Genomic DNA, 22,089 nt, shown 5'->3' with positions numbered 1-22,089 from the left:
AGTCAAATTGGTCGCACTTTGAACCTCTTCTGCAATCGAATGCATCGGACGGGTCCTGTTTCTTTTCTAATCTCCCTCTTCAGCACTCTCCTGTCCCGGTCGTCCAATTTCGTGGGTCTTCCACTTCGTAGTGCATGGCAGCAGTGTCCGTTTTCCTTCCACTTCTTCATGACAAAGGTTACAGTTGATTTTGGGACCTGTCGGGCATCAGCTATGCTACGTATACCCATGCCTCCTATGGAGCAGCCTAATATGATCCCTCTTCCAAACATGCTGAGCTCTTTCCTGTCCGTCATTTTATCAGCGAATGATCTGAGAAGCCTCCTGCTGCCGTATATATACCCGTCTGTACTCTCTTTTCCATGTGGAATTCGTTTCAGAGTTGAAACCGGGGTGTCCAATGACTTTCTTCCACATAGTGTATTAGACCTTCACTAACACTTGTGTACTTTATGTTTCAGGAGAAAAGAGAATGGATGAGAAGAGAAGAAACGAAGCTGAAGAGAAAAGAGAAGGTTATAAAGAGATTGACTGAAGGAAGCCATGGATTTGAGGCATAAACCAAGAGCTGTGATTGAGTTCTCGGCAAAAGAGGGTTGCCCTCTTTAGAAATTCATAGGAGGTTAACAAATGTCTATGGGAACACTGTAGTGGACGTGAACAATGTCAGATGTTGGGTGAAGAGGTTCAACGAAGGATATTGCAAATAAACCGCGCAGCGGACGCCAATCAACATCACTGACGGAGGACAAGAAACGTCGGGCAGATGAATTGATTCGTCAGGATCGGCGCATCACAATCGTGGAGTTGGCAGCCGTACTTAACGTGTCTTATGGGCCTACTCAGGCCTTAGTCTGTGACTTAGGACACCACAAAGTGTGTGCTAAGTGAGTTCCCAAAGAACTGACCGCAGACATGCGCACTAGGCGAGAGGAAGTGTCGCAAGAGCTCCTGGCCGCGTTTGAAGCACATCAGAACGACTTTTTCACAGATTGGGTCACTGGAGATGAAACATGGGCGTATATGTATGACCCAGAGAGTCAGTGCAATCGATGCAATGCCGCCATAGTGGTTCTCCACGTCACAAAAAATTCAAGTCTGCAAGAAAGTGATGACATGGTGCAGACAACAAACTCCAGAGTTTAGCCAACATGGATTTGACACTTGGGTTCAACGTTGGCGTAGATGTATTGAACTGAACGGTGATTATGTGGAACAGTAGGCACATGTAGAAGAGGCTCCAGGCTTTACTATGATGTATAGTTCATCTTGATTGATGCATTATTAAAGATCTGGGATGGCAGGAGGCATTACTTTTTGATACCCCGTAGTACTTTCAAAGTACCTTGTTATGGCCAGTGGTGGCTGATTTGAACACCGAAAACTTACTGGTGTGCAGCAGAGAAGCGCTTAATTTCGGCAAAAAAAAAAAAAAAAAATCCTGACTTTTCCGGCTTTTATTTTTGTAATAATATAGATTCTGCGCTACAGAAAACAAAAATTTAGAATTTTTCTCAATCATCGATCTAACTTCTTCCCAAAATCAATTAGGTACGGAGGTTACTCGGGAAAGTTCAGATTTCAGCTCGTACTTTCACGGGGGGTTGGGTGAAAAACAAACTTTAGCTGCTTCATATCATTTTTAACACATTCGGTTGGCGAGAACACCAGGAGTGATATGTGTCAAGTGTTTTGTTGGTACAAACTTTTTAAATATAATTGTAAGCGTAAAATCTCAGAAGTTTATCAATCACGTGCAAGCATACCGACCCTGTGTTGACGTTCCAAAGAAGGCCATTCACCTCGCCACCTTCTTTCTCGACCCTGAGGCCGGAGCGCTTCACAATGCGCCTTTTAACATATTTATCCTATCTTGCTGCAACCAGTGCAAACTCTAGAATAATGCTGGTTGCATACACCGTAGGAAATGCACGAGCAAGTAATTTGCCACGAACTTGACTTACTAGAGCTTAATTCCGTTTTATGTACAGAAAGGCTAATCGGGACTGGACCTACAGTATAAAGGGGATCAGAACCACTATGTGCCTCTCTACTGAGTATCAAACCCGGAACAACTCAATCTGTCAAGCATTGTTTTTCGGTCACTTCTGGCTAATCGCGACGATGAGGATTGGTGGTGATTTATACGACACTAGCTGATTACCCGGCGTTGCCCGGGTATTTATTTATCCCAATATTCTATTAGACAGGAAAATAATGAACTCTAACTATAGTGTAAAATGAACTTAGAGTTGAACGGCATCGGGAGTGTCACTATTCATCTCAGCGACCCCGAAAACTATGGATTCCACACTAATATCGGTCGTTTTCGGCTATTTTTACATGTCACCCCTTCCCACTCCCACCTCTAGGTGCCTCAAGGGTGTGTTGAAGTTCAACGGCATTGGAAGTGTCACTATACATCTTAGCGACCCCGAAAACTATGGATTCCACACTAATATCGGTAGTTTTCGATTATTTTTGCATGTCACCCCTCCTTCCCCCGCCCCTAGGGTTGCCAGGGGTGTATTACCCCCACAGTATTTCTTTCTAAATTGCAAGTGATACGTGTTCAAAGTTTGGTTGAAATCGCTCCAGGCGTTCGAGAGGTATGCTGGAACAAACACACACACATACATCAATTTTTATATATTAGAAAGAAAGATGGATGGATGGATGGATGGATGAAATAGCTTAATACGCGTAAAAGTATTGTCTGCAAAAATGTAGTTTACAGGGTGTAATTCGTGAAAAAGAGGTTGTTTATTAGAGTGCTTTTACAGAGAACCCTTTACATCCTCGCTGCTACCTGATATATTATTGGTATAGAATGGCGTGAAAATTACTTTGTTAATTTACACGCATGATGGTGATGCGAAGTACACAAACATCCACAAAAGTGTTGACAAAAATTAGAATGATTTTCGGTGAAAGAAACGAATGTGTGCCACTACGTATCCATTTCGTTTCTTTTACTTCGATTTTCTGCTACTTATGGCTAATCAAGTTCACGAAGGGACACTCACAAAGAACACCCTTTCAGGAATACGAACCCGGAACTCTTGGTGTTCTAGCGCGCTCTGCTAACCACTCCGCAATGGATATCGTCAATAAGAATAACGATTTCGAAATGTTGTAATCTAAAAGTACAAAAGAACTAAACTTCGTTATTTACAAAATTAAAAGTATGTATGAAAAAACTTTGAGCTAAACAATGTTTATACTTAGCTGTAGTCGATTACGGCCCGTTTCGCCTTATTGCGTTTTCACCTCCCCCAATACAATTTCAAATGATTTATGTGACACTAACTTTCTAAGGCGAAACGGGACATCCCATTTCGCCTTACACACAAAAAATCCCACCAGGGGATATTATCGACTTACAATCAACCTAACCTAACCTTACCTAACCTGATCGGTGCTCCTGGGGGTCGTGGGGGGGGGGGGAGCCAAGGTAGGCAACATCACAAGCTCTGCGCTCCCATTATGAATTACCCTTCAAGTCGATAATATTCCCTGGTGGGAATTTTTTTTGTGTTAAGGCGAAATGGGATGTCCCGTTTCGCCTTAAAAAGTTCGTGTCGCATAAATCATTTGAAACTGTATTGGGGGGAGGTGAAAACGCAATAAGGCGAAACGGGAGGACACGCTGTAGTCGCACGCACACAATTTCTGTTGAGACAAAGACGTGTTAGGGCTCCAGTAAGATAACTACACTAATTATGTTTTTTTAAAAAAATAACAAGAAGCTGTATCAGGAAATAATCGATGTCCTTGGCCCGTTTCCAACGGCAATGACGTAATATTTCCTGATTCTAAGATGACAAACAAGGGGGTAACAAGACTCGCTAGAATGTCGGGTTTTTGCTGGGGACCCGAGCACCACATTACCCAACGGGTTTCTTATGTGCGTCGACGCATGTTCCCGCATGATAAAAAGAAGTCAAAATAAACGGCGACACTTCCATCCACGAGAGGATCCGTTTCTCGCTCCCGCCTTTTCATCAAGAGATATGTAGGTAGGCGGGGAGAAGCCATCACGGTTTATTTTTAAGAGGGCCCCGGCTACAGACCTCCTACGAAACAGGAGTTCGTATTACAGAGTCTCGATTCAAAACAATGTTGTTGACAAGCGTTATTTTCACTCGTGCGTTACGAAACTTGCCGGAAATGGCACTCAAGAAAACTGGAGAGCTTCCGACTTGATGTTTCGGGGAGGGGGGAGAAAATGTTTCGCTACTAAAAGGGGGCGGAGAGCACTTTGGTGAGTCATGGTCTTTTCTTGTTCCCCGGAATATGCGCAGAGGAAAAAAAAAATAAAAAAATAATGTGTGGATAGAGTAAGGGAGGAGCTCGATAAACACGGTAACATTTGGGATCCAAAGAGTGTTGTTGTGTTTATTAAGGGAGGTCACGTGTCCTAATACATGCCGACTGACAATTCGGGGAGGAGAGGAGATATCGGATGTCAGACTCCTGAAAGGAAATTCGGATATCGGATGGAAGATTCGGAACTCGATTCAAGGTTGAGATATCAAATTATGATTCAGGACTTGGCTATAGTTATGCTTTTATTTGAATTTTGAAATTTATCATAACTTTTTTTTAACTTTTGAATACTCGTGACGATGAGGATGAGTGATGATAAAATTGATGAGGAACACTCACAAAGAACACTCAGGGCCAGGCCGGAATTTGAACTCTGGACTTCTGACGTTGTAGCGCGCTGTGCTAACCGCTCTGCCACGGAGGTCGACGATTCCGATATTAGAGTTATGATTCAGATATTGGATCGACGATGCGGAAATCGGATATCATATTCTTGATTGGGAATTTAGATGTCGGATCGAAGATTCGGAACTCGATTAAAGATTGATACATCAGAGCTATGATTTAGAATTCAGATATTAAATTCAAGATTATGATATCCGATGTCAGATTGTTGAATGTCGATCGATTGATTTCATTGATTGAGTTGGTGTTTTAAGTCCACTTTATGCACAGTAAGGCTGATCGGGACTGGACCTACATTTTAAAGTGGGATCCGAACCACTATGAGGCTCCTCCGGGTATCGAACCCGGGACCGCTTGATTTCAAGGCGACGACGCCACCACTGCGCCGTCGGAGAGGCCCAGGATGCCGATCTAAGATTAGCAATCCGATTCAAGGTTCAGATCGGATCCATCATCCAGAATACGGATATCGCATCGCAAGATTTGGAATTTGGATATCAGGTTCATGAATGGGAATTCGGATATGGGATCGAAAATTCGGAACTAGATTCAAGATTAAGATATAAGAGCTATGAGTTTGAATTCAGATAATGCATCCAAGATTCTGGACGGGATCAAAATATCGAATCCTTCGAGTATCAGTGATTAGATTCGTTAGCTTGAAATAATGTTTCAACGGTGCACTGAGAAAAACAGAGGGATTAAACCAAGATGGACAAAGCAGCAAATAACTAGCCTGCTGAGATTAGTTTTCTATTATTACAAATCGAAGTATTCTTTTTTCAGCTCAGCGATGTCAGATGATACTTCGTCCATGTCAGGAGGGAATACTGCAGAAAATTTTCAAATAACTGCGTATGCACACACGCACTTTGAAGCCCTTGTAGTACGGAATGATATCAAGAACATACATAAATTGATTGATTGATTTGGAGTTTTAAGTCCACTTTATGAACAGTAAGGCTAATCGGGACTGGACCTACAGTTTAAAATGGGATTCGAACCACTATGTTTCAAGTCTCACAATCACGCACTCCCGGTTCATTCATTCGCACAAAGTTTCAGCTTGAAAAACAACCAATGCACTCCAATTAAATCTAAAAAGAGTATTTTCGCCTCCTTACCTTTCCTTCCCCGGGAACGGCCTGGTGGCGGAAGCCCTTCACTCTGGTGCACATTGAAAATGCAAATGACCAGCTCTGCAGACATCCATCGAAATATATGGATGGCGCCTCTGTCAATCCTCTTACGTAAATTCCATTTCCGAGCGTCGTGTGTACAACTTCCTCCTATGTTACGCTCGGAGATCAGCAGTCATTACGTCACAGCCAACACTGTTTGGTTTCATTGAACAGTGTTGTCAACCGGTAGCTTGACAAATCTGTAACTAGCATTTCGCATGCAACAAATGGCATTAAGGTTCTGATAGATCTTTGACATTTCACAGTGAGTTACTGGTTCCGGTGGAAACAAAACGAAGAGATTCGAATCTATTTGAAACTACACATGCAGTTTCGCTTGCAGACCTTTTACTTTTAGGTTCGCAACAAAGGGTCTCCAGCGTAGAGCTATGCGATATCGATTTCACGATATATCGAGTATCAACGACAATGTCGATATCGAATAACTAAATACCTTTAAGTCCGACGTATTAAATGCAATTTCAAGTAGGAGGAACAGACAATCGTGCTGCTCGTTGGATAAGCGAAAACAGAAGCCCCACAGCACCATTGGGCCCTTTGTTCTGCAGTCAACCAGCTCCTCTTTCACTTAAGGAGGAACTAAAAGTAAGTGAGACTGAAAAGTGTCATGTACAGTCACGGACACTGCCGGCTTGTAATGAATACATTGACTTTCAATGGAATCGTTACAAGCCGGCAGTGTCCGTGACTGTACAAGTCAAGCAAAAGGTTGTTTTACGAGAGCCATCGTCCATCCTAACAATGTCGCAACCGTCAAAATCGGCAATTTCGATATTTTCAAAATATCGACTCGATATATCAAAATATGACACTATAGGACATGTTCTGAATCTCTTTCCAGGTTTTCTCCTCTCCTCCTTCAGCTCCACCCTAACCCTGCATCCTTTTCTCCGGACGGGGGTGTAAGGGGTACCTTCCACGTACGCGCCCAAAAGTCAACCTCACTTCCACGTAGTGCACCCTGGACTAAAGACTAACGAGGCTCTGGCGACTGGCACTATGGCCAGTATAATTTTGTGTGTGTTGTTTTTTTTTTCCTTGTGTGTGCTGAGTGCCCGTTTACAGCCTCAGCTTTTAACAGAAGTCAGAAGATTTTAAGATTTTTAGTTATACAACGTTAGAGTTATTATTTGCAATGGTAAGGGGCTGGCCCCCGTATAATGTGAAGGGAGCAAAATAGCCTAAGTGCTGACGCTCCCAAAATTTTAAATTCAAATTCAAATTTTCTCCGGACGATTTCATTCCAAAGCCTCCTTGCTGATATTACTTTCAGGTCCTCGAAAAGTATGTCCAATCCGGCCATACCGAGATTCTGGCTGCATCTCCTCCAAAGGTTTCGCTTTGATATTGCCTCTGGCCAATCGATATTCGAAATGTTTCTCAGGCACTTATTAATGGATACTTGCAGTTGTTTCTACACTGCCAAAACTACATGAAAAGCAATAGAGAAACGGAAACGAACAGACGCTAGTAAAAAAAATTGAAACAAGACACACACTGTTGGAGAACCTCGTCTCGTTACCTGCTTTAGTTCGCCTACTTGTTGCTTAAGATAGCCATAGTGTCAATGATATCGAAATCTGAGACGATGCCTAGAACGAGTCACCTTGCTGTGCGTTGAGCGGTCGACCCATGAACTCGCTTTCAAAGGTAACTCGAAATTAGTGAACAGCTACATAAAATAAGAACACAAATACGAGACCGGCTTCCACATTCACGAGACATAACAGTGCCAAATTTCCGTATAGTATCAACTTTCAAGTAACAGCTAATGAAAATTTATCTTGTTTCAAAGTCTCGGTAAAAGTCACATCTGTCTAGAATTCTATCTAGAGCATACATGCATAGCAAATGTTCTCGGCATATTTGCTATAATTCGGTGCAGTCATGCAATAACAATATTAATCTTTAAAATAAAATCAATTACACTTGGCAAATTTCACAAAACACAATCTCTCTAAACAACTACCATCCCTTAGCAAGTGGAGGAAAACTTACAGCTTACTCAATAACCATTACCTATAGCATTGCAGTATTGCGACATGTGAATGGCAAAATCCGCTGCAACACACTTCTTGAGGAACTCCACTTTCGAGTACTTATGCGCACAACACGCAACACAAGATTATTATATACAAAAAAACCTAGACTAGAAATTCAAAAAAGATCTCTCTTTTACAGACTTGCAGCACAAAACAATGATCTCCCCTCAAATACTGATATATTTTCTTCCGAGTTTGCCTTTCGGTCTTCCATTAGAAGAAATTCTTGTAATTAATATCACATAGTGCCATCTTTTACTTATTCTTTTGTTCATTTGCTATTCACTTTTATGTTGTTTTGTTACTCTTAATTATTTATTTTTATGTTCTTGCTTATTACTATTATTGCTTTCTCATTGTTAACAATTCCAGTGTAAAATGGCCACATGTGCTGTATCTGGAATTTTCTCAATAAATAAAGAAATAACAACTCAGTCATATTATGAGAAAAGTATTCCGCTTTTGAATTAAAATTTTTAAATGTATTACTGAATTAGGCGAGACGTAACAACCGAGTTTCAAACGGGAAGACGTTATTAATAGAATCTGCTCGTCTTTTATTTCTTTCCTTATTTATTTACTTGGTTCATTTTACTTCTCTCTCCGCCACTTGTAGCTATTCGTGAAGATGATGACTGATGATATAATGCAACTGATGAAGGGATACTCACGAAGAACACCCATGCCCAGGTCGGGATTCGAAGCCGGGACCCTGGATTCGCTGTTCGTTCAACTTTTAATGACCTCCATACGATCTGAAAGTTCGAGGAGTGGCAGGCTGTCTCCGAAATTGGCAAAATAGGTTGAAGTTAATGGCGTCTGTCAATTATTTTCCACTATATATTTCGAGACAAGACCGAGACTATCTCTTCTCTTCTCGATACCCTAATCTAAAGGGACACAGGAGTAATTTCAAAAATGCAAGACACAACTACTGCTATGTAGGATCCGAAAAAAATAATACAAACTGGTTTGCCCATCTTTTTGGATTCGATTTGTTCAATTCGATTACGTTCTTGTGGCAGGACAGTCTTTTAAGCCGCGTTTAAACCGAATGTAACCAACAAATGTTATCAACTTTTTGTTACCAATAGGGTTAACAACAGATGTTGTCAACAAATGTTGGTAACCAGAACACTAGTTTGACTTTATTTTTGTTAACATTTTGACTGCAAGATGCAGACTGTGGAGGAAGTTGTGCTCTGTGTGGCATTATGTGGCATTTTGGAGCAAGAGACAAGACCAAGAAGATTTTGGGTGAGACCTTCACTGAGGGCAAGAGCTAATTATAGCGGAAGTGACATGTTGGTTTTTGTCTTTACATTGTGGATAAGTTTGGTCCCAAAGGACAGGCTTCTCGCGGAACAATTCAACTAAGTTCAGAACTTGCTCCTTTGACAAATCCATCTCGCTCAAAAGATTCTCCATAATAAATAAATTACAAACCAAAGCACACCTCGCACTCGCTGACTGGATGTCACTGGCGTGATGGTGGCGGGAAGGAATCGTGGGAAATGTTGCTAACATAGAAAAGGCTCTGTTAACGTTGTTGGTAACAAATGTTGCTAACATTTTTTGATCTTTACCGACTTCTTCCCGATAACAAAATGTCTGTTGACAACACGGGAAATCTGTTGCTAACATGAGATGTTAACAAATTGACAAGCGTTTTTCGAAATGTTACCAACATTTGTTGGTAACATGTGTTAGCAACCCCGGTGTAAACGCGGCTTAATGTTACGATCCACCAATGACAGTAATACAGACCAGATTTATGAACACCTACACGGATCTGGAGGAATTTTCCACACTTTGGAAACACCTGTTCGAATTGACGTTATCTAATGCCCACGTCAGACTTGCGGGTTGCGCACGCAGACATGGTATTGAACCGACATGAACGGGACGCTACACATTAGAAGAAACCTTGTCCCGCAATGTTACGCACGCCGTGACGTCACAACTACAAATCACTCGATGGCGTTTCATTCAAATGTTGCGGTATGAATGCGGACGGCGTCCCGCGCGGCGTCGCACATTGTATGTGTGCGCGTATGCCCGCTAACTTTTTTTTTCACCAAGCCATTTCTAAACGTAGGTTAACCACATACTAGTGGATTGATTTATTATACTGAAGATAGCGATCGGCAAGGATGAAATTATTGACGATGCCGATAAATGCAATGATTTGCTGTTTTACGTCCATTTTATGCATATAGGCTAATCGGAACTGGACCTACAGTTTATAGTGAGATCCGAACACTGCAATGTGCCTCCACCGGATATTGAACTCGGTTCCCATTCAATGACGTTACCACTACGTCATCGTGGAGGACGATACCCATAAAGTACAGACATAAAATATTGTAATACTGATCCAACATAAAAATGCGAACGTTCATTGATGAACGCTTGTAACCAAATGATTATAAAGAAAGGAACAATGCATAATGTTAAAAAAGCGACTCATGGATTATATGTTTGTATTTCTGAAAATAGCAACAAATGGCATAACATTGCACTAAATTGCAAGTTATTTATGCATATAGAAGATCGGGAAGAATAGATTGTACGTAATTGCACAGATACATTGATATGCACATACTGACACCGTACCGATTAATATGTTTCATCCCTATTAAAAATTATAATGGATGCGTAAGCGTTAAGGCTATCTGAGGCCTTCTCCTATTTCGGCGATAAAAATACTTTAAGAAAACCGAATAAATACAATTTAGTGACTTAAAAGGACAAATATTATAGTTGATGGATTAATTTTGAAATTATGGGCACGTAACACGGGGATAAGCCTCTTAAATAAAACAAAATGGAAGACAGGCTACGAACAAAACAAACAAGAAGAAAAAAGGCCTGTTAAAACATTATCTATCAATTTCTAAAATTAATACTGCAGAAGATTAATATCAGCAACTAAAGCAATACTCTGAGGATAAAACCTTCATACCTGGTCTTAGCTGGGGTTGCGTAAAAGACCACTCAGAATACAAAAGGGCACTCACGGGACAACACGACCCCGCAGAGGATTAAACAAGTCGTGGGTCAAGGCGTCAGAACCTCGTTACCCTGCACGTGGAGGTGAGGATGACCTTTGGGTGCCTTGCCAGATCGTCACCCCTTATACCCTACAAATATTACGGAAATTCCCTATAATTCGAATCAATAACAAAATTATAACAGCTTTTATCTTCATTGAGAAACATGTAATAGCTAAAATCAACATTTCTAACGATGAAGCTGTGAAATTGCATTCATCACAGAGATGGACAAGAGGTAATACAAAACCCCTCACATGATTACACTGACTATATAGGTTCAGGCGTCAGAGCCCCGTTAACCTGCAAGAATGCAGTTTCTAGTGTACTATGTGGAAGAGAGAGAGTTTAATATCATAGTGCTTCCCGAGAAGAAGCGATGGCAGAGGATAAGGGTTCTATTCGCAATTCGCCTTGTAATCAAAGGGTCATGTTTCGATTCCAAGTGGAGGCACACTGCACAAAGAGTCATTCCATGTGAAATCACCCAATTTTAAATCAATTGGTTGCTTGACCATTTTGTTAATTTTTTATATTTTCACCATAGGTGGTCTTGCTAGTGACCTGCTCAAAAAGAATTTTTTTTTTCAAAAATCTTCCGCCATCTTGGATTTCTGCTCATTTTTCATCACTGCGGGAAGCAAAAATGAGTGTTTACAAGGGTTTTGGAAAAAGGTTGCTGTGTGATTTCTATTACAGATGGAAGGTTCTAGTTTTCACTGCCTGAAAGTAGAGATTCTGGCCTTTCAGAAAATGTATATATATGTAAGGTAAGAATTAAGTAACTGGGACTTTAATGGGTTTCAATATAGCCATCGTAACGGGAAATTTTGCCAATTTTAAAGGTCTGTAAAATCAAAAGGGCTTGAAACCACAGGATGGAATTATTTTTGCAAGAACTACGAGTGTAAGGCTTTTCAGCCATGGTGAAACAAATCCGGGGTTGTAAGCCCTTCTGTCCGATTTTTAGTTCCGAAATCCGAAAATTTCCAAAATTTGTGAATTTCAAGGTCAAATATCTCTAAAGGGGGACATGCCAAAAATTAGAAATTTTGGCCATGGATACTCCTACTAGTACTTAGTAAAACCTGTGAATTTCATTTTGGGGTTCACACCGATGTTCATGTTACAGGCTGTCAAATATCTCTAAAAATGACATCGTGAAAACATAATAATAAATAGGCTTAAAGTGACCTGATTTCCATTATTTTATAATCTAGTTATTTTATAAGGGTAAACAGAAATTAAAATAGATAAACTAGTTAGTTACTAGTTGATATATTTCAATATATACTTAGTGTGCTTTTGTTAATAAAAATGAAATCAAATCAAAATCACTTTTTGGATTGAGAAGACAAATGTTAGTAAACAAACAAGAGTACTATTATGTCAGTAAGTATATACAAGTTGCATGCACATGTTTCTTAAAGGTTTATAAATATCCAATACCATCAAACCTTACTTAATACATCCACTCTGATACATAACAAGTGTATGCGAAATATAACATAATATATACAACAATTGTCTGCGAAATATATCATAAGCTACCTGTAAGCATTTAAACGCTTGAGAATATACGTATTCAAGTTCTTCCTCTATTCTTGTATCCCAGTTACATATACCACTATGATATACACAGTTTGCAATTCAATATATTACATCACAATGACATTTACAATTCCATATATCACTACACATAATACAACATTACATCAATAAATATATACATATCTACACATGGACATCAAAGTTACAGGGGATCTTGTCTCTCTCAATCCATGGAGCCATGAAAAAAAGAAAAAATATCCGACTGGTGCTTGATCCTGAAAACACTGATTGGCACGGAGATGATTGATCAACGGACTATTTCTTCTTATGTGCTTGTAAGTGTGACAGTTCTGTGTTTTCCTGTTGAGTAAAATGTTGTATGTTCGCCCAGTAACAGTGGTGAAGTCACATGGTGTCAGAACATCAATTATATTGTTCAACTTCACCCAAGCAACATCATTTCTTTGTAAAGTAAAGATCGTTGATGGTCCACCAGGATTGAAGAACATCACTTTAACATAATTGTTTTCTTTTGACATTTCAATTACTTTACCTACATACCACCTGTTAGTGGCCGCGGTGGCTCAGTCGGTAACGCGTCTGACTACCATGCTAAAGGTCCCAGGTTCGATCCCCGGCTGGTTCAAATCCGGGAACTTTTCTAACGATGGAAGCGGCCCCGGCGCCCACCCAGCATCGAATAACATGTTTACCTGGGGAAACCTGGGGGGTAAAGGCGGTCAGGGGCATGGTGCTGATCACATCACCCCCACTCACGACCGGATTAAGAAAGTGTGGGGCGTTACCCCCACACCCCCTATACGCCTTCATGGTGTGGTGCTAAGCACAGGGGAACACTTTATTATTTTATTTTTTTTACATACCACCTGTTATTGTAAATGCAGACGACATTGTCATTTTCAATTATTTCATTAAAATGAAATATTCGTGGTGAGTCATCAATTCTGAACTCTACATGATTAATTTGAAATGATGCAGATATTCTACTGATGAGAAGAGTTGAAGAGTCCTTGGGTATGTAGCAGTGGTGATATCTTGTTCCTTCAAATCTATGAGCTTCATTGAAGCGGTCATTCAGAAACCCTTGCTCATTTTTTGTCACTTTCAGTCACCATGATGAAGTTTATCCTTTAATATTTTCCACACAAAACTCATGCATGTCCTTTGGTGTAAAAATATGGCCCTCAGTTGGTCGCTGCAGACTTGCCTTTGCCACAAGTCTTTTTACCGTCCCACCAATCCCATCACAAGGACCCTTGCCATGGCTTGTGGCAAAAAAAATGCCACTCAGCAGCCACACCGAAGTCCTGTTTATGCTTACATAAGTTAGAAAAATTCTTTCTGTTCTTATATTGGGCTCCTGAGCCATCTGAGAAATAATAAATTTTCTTTAGATTTGGGATGAACGTTTGAACAAATGGAATCAGCTGCTTTTGGAAAGCGTAAACAGCAGTTGTGTTGTGTACAACGCAGTCACTTATAATACAAAGACGTTTGATACATAGATCATCTGAAGAATTAGTCTTAAAGTAGACACAAAAGGGGTGGACAGTAGCTTGAGCATTAATCCAGTGGTAACTCTGGATTTCATCTTGTACAACAAATGTGAAGTTTTCAGAGAAATCACCAATCACTACACATTCATCTGGAGAAAGACTTTCTTTCGTTCTTTTGCAAAATTCTGATTGACTCTGAGCAATAAAGTGGTGACTTTTTAATTGCAGTAACTTTGAAGCTAAATTTTCTTTAAACTCTGAAATTGTTTCTACAACAGTGATCAAATTGCAACGATCTGTTGTTATCCATTGTTTGTAAGTAATTTTTTTCTCGTGGTCATCATCAGAATTGTCCAAATCAGGATTCAGTTCATGTAATTTTAAGTCTTGTGTAATTGTAATTGTAAACTGTGTATATCACAGTGTATATGTGACTGTGATACAAAAAATAGAGGAAGAACTTGAATACGTATATTCTCAAGCGTTTAAATGCTTACAGGTAGCTTATGTTATATTTCGCATACACTTGTTATGTATCAGAGTGGATGTATTAAGAAAGGTTTGATAGTATTGGATATTTATAAACCTTTAAGAAACATGTGCATGCAACTTGTGTATACTTACTGACATAATAGTACTCTTGTTTGTTTACTAACATTTGTCTTCTCAATCCAGAAAGTGATTTTGATTTGATTTCATTTTTATTAACAAAAGCACACTAAGTATATATTGAAATATATCAACTAGTAACTAACTAGTTTATCTATTTTAATTTCTGTTTACCCTTATAAAATAACTAGATTATAAAATAATGGAAATCAGGTCACTTTAAGCCTATTTATTATTATGTTTTCACGATGTCATTTTTAGAGATATTTGACAGCCTGTAACATGAACATCGGTGTGAACCCCAAAATGAAATTCACAGGTTTTACTAAGTACTAGTAGGAGTATCCATGGCCAAAATTTCTAATTTTTGGCAGGTCCCCCTTTAGAGATATTTGACCTTGAAATTCACAAATTTTGGAAATTTTCGGATTTCGGAACTAAAAATCGGACAGAAGGGCTTACAACCCCGGATTTGTTTCACCATGGCTGAAAAGCCTTCCACTCATAGTTCTTTCAAAAATAATTCCATCCTGTGGTTTCAAGCCCTTTTGATTTTACAGACCTTTAAAATTGGCAAAATTTCCCGTTACGATGGCTATATTGAAACCCATTAAAGTCCCAGTTACTTAATTCTTACCTTACATATATATACATTTTCTGAAAGGCCAGAATCTCTACTTTCAGGCAGTGAAAACTAGAACATTCCATCTGTAATAGAAATCACACAGCAACCTTTTTCCAAAACCCTTGTAAACACTCATTTTTGCTTCCCGCAGTGATGAAAAATGAGCAGAAATCCAAGATGGCGGAAGATTTTTGAAAAAAAAAATTTTTTTTGAGCGGGTCACTAGCAAGACCACCTATGGTGAAAATATAAAAAATTAACAAAATGGTCAAGCAACCACCTCTGGGTGATTTGACATGGAACGACTCCAAAGGTTCTCATATAACTTTAAAAAAAATTGCTGAAAAGTAACTACTTTACAAAAATATTATTGGATTCTGTAATTAAGTGATAATTACATACTCTTTAACCATATGCAGAGATGAATATAAATTTAAATTTTTTGGGATGAGAAAAAAGTCTGTTTCAAAGAATATTCCAGGCAAAAACAATCACACCCCTTCACTTAATCGAGGGAAAGAGGAAAATGTCATCGAAATCCTTTGCATTTCGGCGTTAGTATAGACTTATAAACAATACGAGGTAAAATGTTTTTTTTTTTAAAATACTCCGCTTTTATACCACGTTTCGGGTAAAACATGAGCTACAGCTAAACTATAGCAAAAAATTACGCATTTTATATGATCATAAAAACCAGTGACATCCACTCAAGAGTTCCCATTCGTTTTGCAAAAAAACAAATTCACGATTTTTCCAGGCAATTTTAGAATGAATTAGAAGATTGAGTTGGTGTTTTAAGTCCACTTTATGCACTGTAAGGCTAATCGGGACTGGGCCTACAGATTAAAGTGGGATCCAAATCACTATGTGCCTCCATCGGGTATCCAACCCGGGACCCCTTGATTACAAGGCGACGACGCTAACACTGCGCCATCGGGGAGGCCTCCGGAAGAATTAGATGAAACAATTGGTAAAATATGCACAACACGAATTAACTTGCGAAAAGGAAAAGTGCTTCTTAGTTCTACTTCCAATCAATACATTTAGCGATTCCTTCCCTCCATTATATCAGTTCAATGGGATTTTCTCATTCAAAAAGGCAACGGGCTGTTAGTGATCACGACTTCCTATTGTACTATCATTAACTACCCGCATGAACAATAGGCCAAAAACTTTCCCACGGCTGGTCCCATTGAGAGAGAATACCTCGGTCAATTAACAAGGAGGTGGTAAAAGCTCGCGGAATATTCCATGCTTGCTGGTTGGAAATTGTAATCCTTCTACCCAGTAACACCTATTTATGGCCTCTGCAAGAGAATTCCAAGATTCATTACCTCAGTGTTACGTGTCGAGTTGATTAAACCATTGCGTTCACAAGACGAAGTGACGATCATGCTGACGTAGGAACTCGGGTCGCTTCAGTGCTTCACAGACGGTTACACAGTGCGGAATGCAACCCTTATTGGCGCATAATTCGAAACTAGATATGAAGGTGACCATTTTGATGGAACTGTTGTTTTAGGTGAATTTCCAATTAGGGATCGCCACAAATCCAGGTAAAGGTCATTGGGAATTCGAGTATCCGGATAATATAGGTGGTCCAAAAGGACTTTACAACTTTGCAAGTGCACACAAATGTATTCGGAAAAGTTACAGAAGTGGTTGTGGTGTCATTTTGTAAGGAAATACATCAAGTTTTAGCTATAAATGGCATTTCGGTTCAACGTGGCTCTCATTGGTAATACGGCAGACTTCCTATCTCATGCAAGCGTGGCGGAATTTCGTACTATTCCACAACGCAAGTCGAACTTCATATATCTTCTTACAAAATGATACAACCACCAGTTCTGTACATTTTTCGAATACATTTTTATACCCTTACAAAGTTGTAAAGTCCTTTTTGGACCACCCTATAGATATTCTATCCGGATATTCAGGTAATCAATCAATGCACCGATATTTACTGTTTCAAGTTCAGTAAGTTATTCTAGTAAGAATGGTTTCTGAAATTATGGAAATAATTAACAAATAGAGTTTCGACACATTGTTTGCACAATGACCAACATTGGAAAAAATAAGCAAACAATCGCGATCAGTCCAGTACCTTCTTCCCTCCCTCGTTGGTTGGTTGGTTGAGTTGGTGTTTTAAGTCCACTTTATGCACAGTAAGGCTAATCGGGACTGGACCTACAATTTATAGTGGGATCTGAACCACTATGTGCCTCCACCGGGTATCAAACCCGGGACCCCTTGATTACAAAGCGATGACGCTACCAACGCGTCACCGAAAAGGCATTCCCTCCCTCACATACTTGCCTGTAGACAATTCAGTGACCATAACCAGAGGTAGGTGAGAAGGGGGGAAGTATGTGGCGACGCTTTACATTGTCAAACGCGACAAGCGCTTGAGTTTCGGCAGGAAGAGGGATGGGTAACGACGCATATTCGTGGCAAACAGGATATTTGTAAACGCGTAGCTTCTGCTGCAGCGACCAACAACAATTAAAAGTAGCATAACAGGAAACAAAGCTCAAAAAACGATTGTTTGCTTTAAGAAATCTAACAATCAGAACATACGAACACTCATTAGCATATTTAGCAGAATTATCGCTTCGCAATGTTGCTGCAGGACAGTCAATGTTATTCATCCAGCGTTTACTAAGCAACTGAGATTGCAACCACACGAGAGAACACATATGTACAGACGATTGGCAAAATTAATAGCCCTAAGAGCACGCTAGTCGGACCGACGGTAGAGTTACGGCTATCTCCGTTCCGAACCTGGACAGAAGCATAACTGAATTTAAATTTATTACTCCATATCAACCATATACATTGGTATTTGAAGAGTTCAGTACAGTTGATACTACTACGTACAAAAAGTATCCGGAATTTGTGAATAAAACACAAAATACGTGGTAAATCACCAACATTTATTTTGTCGCCTTCAAAATAGACTCCATCAGATGCAACACACATATGCCAACGCTTAACCCAGTCTTCAAAACACTTTTCAAACGCAGAAGACGGTATCGCCCTGATTTCCTTCTACGAATTTTATTTAATTGATTCAAAACGTCTTCACCGAAGTGGTAACTTGGGTCGCGGAGAGAAAAAATCACACGGAGCCATATCTGGAGAATATGGGGCTTGTGCGAGGACGACATGTGTTGAGTTTTTGGCCAAAAACTGGCGAACGAGAGTCGACGTGTGCGACGACGCATTATCGTGGTGCAAAATCCAAGAATTGTTTTTCCATAACTCTAGTCTTTTCCGGCGAACATTCTCACGCAGACGTCTCATAACGGTCGCATAAAACTCTTTATTCACAGTTTGTCCAGCTGGAAGGAATTCTGAGTGCACAACACCACGATTATCAAAGAAAACAATGAGCATGAATTTCATTTTTGAGCGACTTTGGCATGGTTTTTTGGGCTTTGGTTGATTTTCGAAGATTGTTGACCTGTTTGCATGTCATACTCATAAACCCATGTTTCATCACCAGTTATGCTGATGCGTTTCATGAAGGTTGAGTCACTACAGGCTCGCGAAATCATGTCTTCAGCAACATCCCTGCGATGTGTCTTTTGCAGAAAATTCAGCTGCTGTGCACAAACTGATGGATAGATTACTCTACCCCTCTGCGTGGCCATTAAGTAAAGTGCTGCCATCCTACGGACAAAATTAATTCTCGATACCTCCAATGTGGGACTTTTACCAGCCAAATTCCGGGTTCTTTCTTTACTGAAGGTATAAAAAATATAATTAAAAATTTCTATAATTTACAATCTAGATATTGACTAACGCTACAATATTCCTTATTAACTAATAGTTTTTTTTTAAAATTTGTTTTTGAAACTTTTATATCATTTGGTAAATGGTTGAATATTTTAATTGCTATCTGTTCGGGTCCTTCTTGAACTAATGTTAGTCTGGTGAAGTTTGGCTTTAGAAGCTGTTTATTTCGGGTGATATATGTATGTTCTATCGAACTTCGTAGCGCAATATTTTTTCTCACATATATAATGCCATTTCATATATGTACAGCGAAGGGAGGGTTAATATTTTGTATTTCTTAAACAACGTTTTGCACGATTCCCTAGTCTTTATTCCTGCTATAATCCTAATGGCTTGCTTTTGTTTTCTAAATGCTTCTAAACTTGCCGGAGAGTTCCCTCCCAAAATTCTATTGCATAATTTATTAGTGAATGAAACATTGCATAATATACCTGAATTTGTATTAAGTGTTTGTTTTAATATCCTCAGTGCAAATATTTTGGAACTTAGTTTTTTAACAAGTATTTTTACATGGTTTGACCAATTTAGATTTTAATTTATAGTTACTCAAAAATTTTGTTTCGCTAACTAACAGATACTGGGAGATGGCTATTCTTTACATCTTTAATTTTATTGTTTTGTTTAGTATGCAAGTAGTTTGTTTTCTGCTCGACCGTCCCTCGTATAAGCAACCGTGGCAATTAAAGGCCAGATTCTAGATATCACAATATTGATTGATTTTTGTTATTTTACGTACTTTCTGACACTTTTGGCTAATCGCGATGATGAGATGAGTGATGATGCGAAGAATCTGATGAAGCAACACCCAAAAATTACACCTATGCTCAGGTTTGGATTCGAACTCAGGACCCCTGGGGGTAGTAGCACGCTGTGCTAAAAACTTCTACACGGAGGTCGGCAAGATCTTTATATTAATCAACGCCTGTAAAAATTCGTCTGCCACGATTCCCGGAAATCAAATAATTCCTGGACAGAAGTTGCTATTCTGGAAAACACAAGGGAAAATTTTCTCTCAAGATTTCCAAGTTATGACCGTAGGGACATGCTCACAACGTAAATTTAGGCCAACATAAATATCTCCGTATAGACCGAAACTGGGTCAAAGGAACGTTAAAAATCAATATGCTGCATGACTTGGGAACGCAGTCACCGATACAGTGCAATTTAGAAAGAAAACGAGATGGATGAGAATTTCTATAAACAACAAGTGGCAAACACGCAGCTTCCTGAGAGAGTGTGGGAAGAGAACACTTGAATTCCTGACACTCATTCCCGTAAGCATGTTAAGTTTATGATATCATTGCATGTTCTTGCGACACTGTAACAGCGTTGTCGAAGAGGAATTTCAAATTGTGTCAAATAATTTAGTCAAAATTACCAAATTTAGTAACGGGTACCCAATTTTTTGCTCATAGTTACCAGAAAGTTTAACCAGTTAATTGAAACAAATCAGTTTTTTTCTGTGCATGAAGGCGTAGAAGGGCGATCTTTGGGTATGGCCCCACACATTCACAATCCGAAATGATGAATGTAAAAGGCAGAGATGATGATTGCTGGGTTACGTATAAGGACGCAGACTTGGTAGTATGCCTTCCTTGAAACCTATATTTTCTGCTAACGACAAAAATCATCTGAGCCACAATAATACAAGGGTATTCTAGAAAAATGAGCACGTAGTGAATTTGTATCCCTTTTAACTAGAAACCCATACTTCCTAGATTCTGAACAGCAATTTGAATCAGGAAACGTCTATTATTCTGAGAATGGGTGTCAAGACTGAATGCCCACTCCAGCGCCAAACACACTACCCTACTTCATTTTTGAGTAATTCCGTTATTCCCGCAGGAAGCGACTATCAGGAACATCCTGCTTCGAGTCGGCGCGAGAAATGGCATCATACATATTTTGTTTTTATTCAAACGCACGCTGGTTATCACAATTCCGCTTCCTGTTTATCTTCGCTACGCTCAGTCTTACGCAAGATGCAGGAAAATTCTAGTGACAATTAACCTTTAACAAAGTGTAGAGAGATTATCCCCTCGTATCAGCTGAACGGACCTTTCAAGGGACAAGCTGAAATGCCATCGTGTATTGCGTTATCAGTCATGTCTAACAGGGCTCAAGCTCAACACGGTTTCAATGGCCGGTAGCCATTCAATGGCTCTTTCTGATTGCCTACTGCAAAAGTCAAGCATGATACCGTTGTCACATGTAACCACAGAAAAAGGAAAATCAAGGCTATAGCTTGGATAGTTTGTCAGTATCCCTGTTAAATTGATTGATTTGCTTTATTTTACTTCGCTTCTTGTGCCACTTTTGGCTAATTTGCGATGGGGATGAGTGATGATATGATGAAATTGATGACTGGACACTCACAAACATCCATGCCCAGGCCAGGATTCGAACCCGGGACCCCTGGCGTCGTAGAGCGATGTGCTAACCACTCCGCCATGGGGGCCGGGATTATCCCTGGTAAAGAATGGCCATTTGTCTGTAGATTTAACACTGCTTTATGGCTAGATACTGGATCTGTTCAATGTGGAATCCGACCAACTGTGTAACACAGGCTCCTTGATGACAATCGATATAGAGAACCACTACGCTATCAAGTAGGGCCCGTTTCACTTTGGTTATTGTCTTATCTATTCCATATTTATCTTAGTTAAGAAATAAATTCCTTAGGCGAAGTTCAGTTTGTGGTGCTCTACAACCTATTCTGCAAAGTTTATACACTGAAACAAAAAAAAAAATTGGTTGATCCTAGTTACAAGTATTCAATTAGATATTTCAAAAGCACTCACACAAATCAAAAGTGCGTTCCTAATCCAAAATTCATGAATTTTCTTCAGATTCCAACACAATCATAACGAATCTGGTCACATGCACTGAGGCCGATCGAGAGAATAGGGGGCAGGGAAGGAGCTCTTGGAGACCTCCGTGGTGGATTGGTTAGCACAG

General features: G+C 39.7%; 1 protein-coding gene across 4 annotated transcripts in view; it reads right to left on the bottom strand.

Annotated features, from left to right (window-relative positions):
• Nucleotides 1-22,089, bottom strand: part of LOC145999649 (3-phosphoinositide-dependent protein kinase 1-like) — a 122,713-nt gene that overhangs the window by 63,528 nt on the left and 37,096 nt on the right. Inside the window, exon 1 of one of the 4 annotated variants that reach the window (XM_083136774.1) lies at nucleotides 5,859-5,931. The exons of the other annotated variants lie outside the window; for them this stretch is intronic. Coding sequence (XP_082992900.1) covers nucleotides 5,859-5,912 — 54 coding nt within the window. The 5' untranslated portion in view covers nucleotides 5,913-5,931. Of the gene's footprint in view, nucleotides 1-5,858; nucleotides 5,932-22,089 lie in introns of those variants that run through there. 4 annotated transcript variants of the gene reach the window in all.

Source organism: Lepisma saccharinum, chromosome 15 (assembly GCF_977018435.1).
Source record: "Lepisma saccharinum chromosome 15, izLepSacc3.1, whole genome shotgun sequence".
Classification (NCBI taxonomy): Eukaryota; Metazoa; Arthropoda; class Insecta; order Zygentoma; family Lepismatidae; genus Lepisma; species Lepisma saccharinum.
This window is presented reverse-complemented; position numbering and strand designations above follow the sequence as displayed.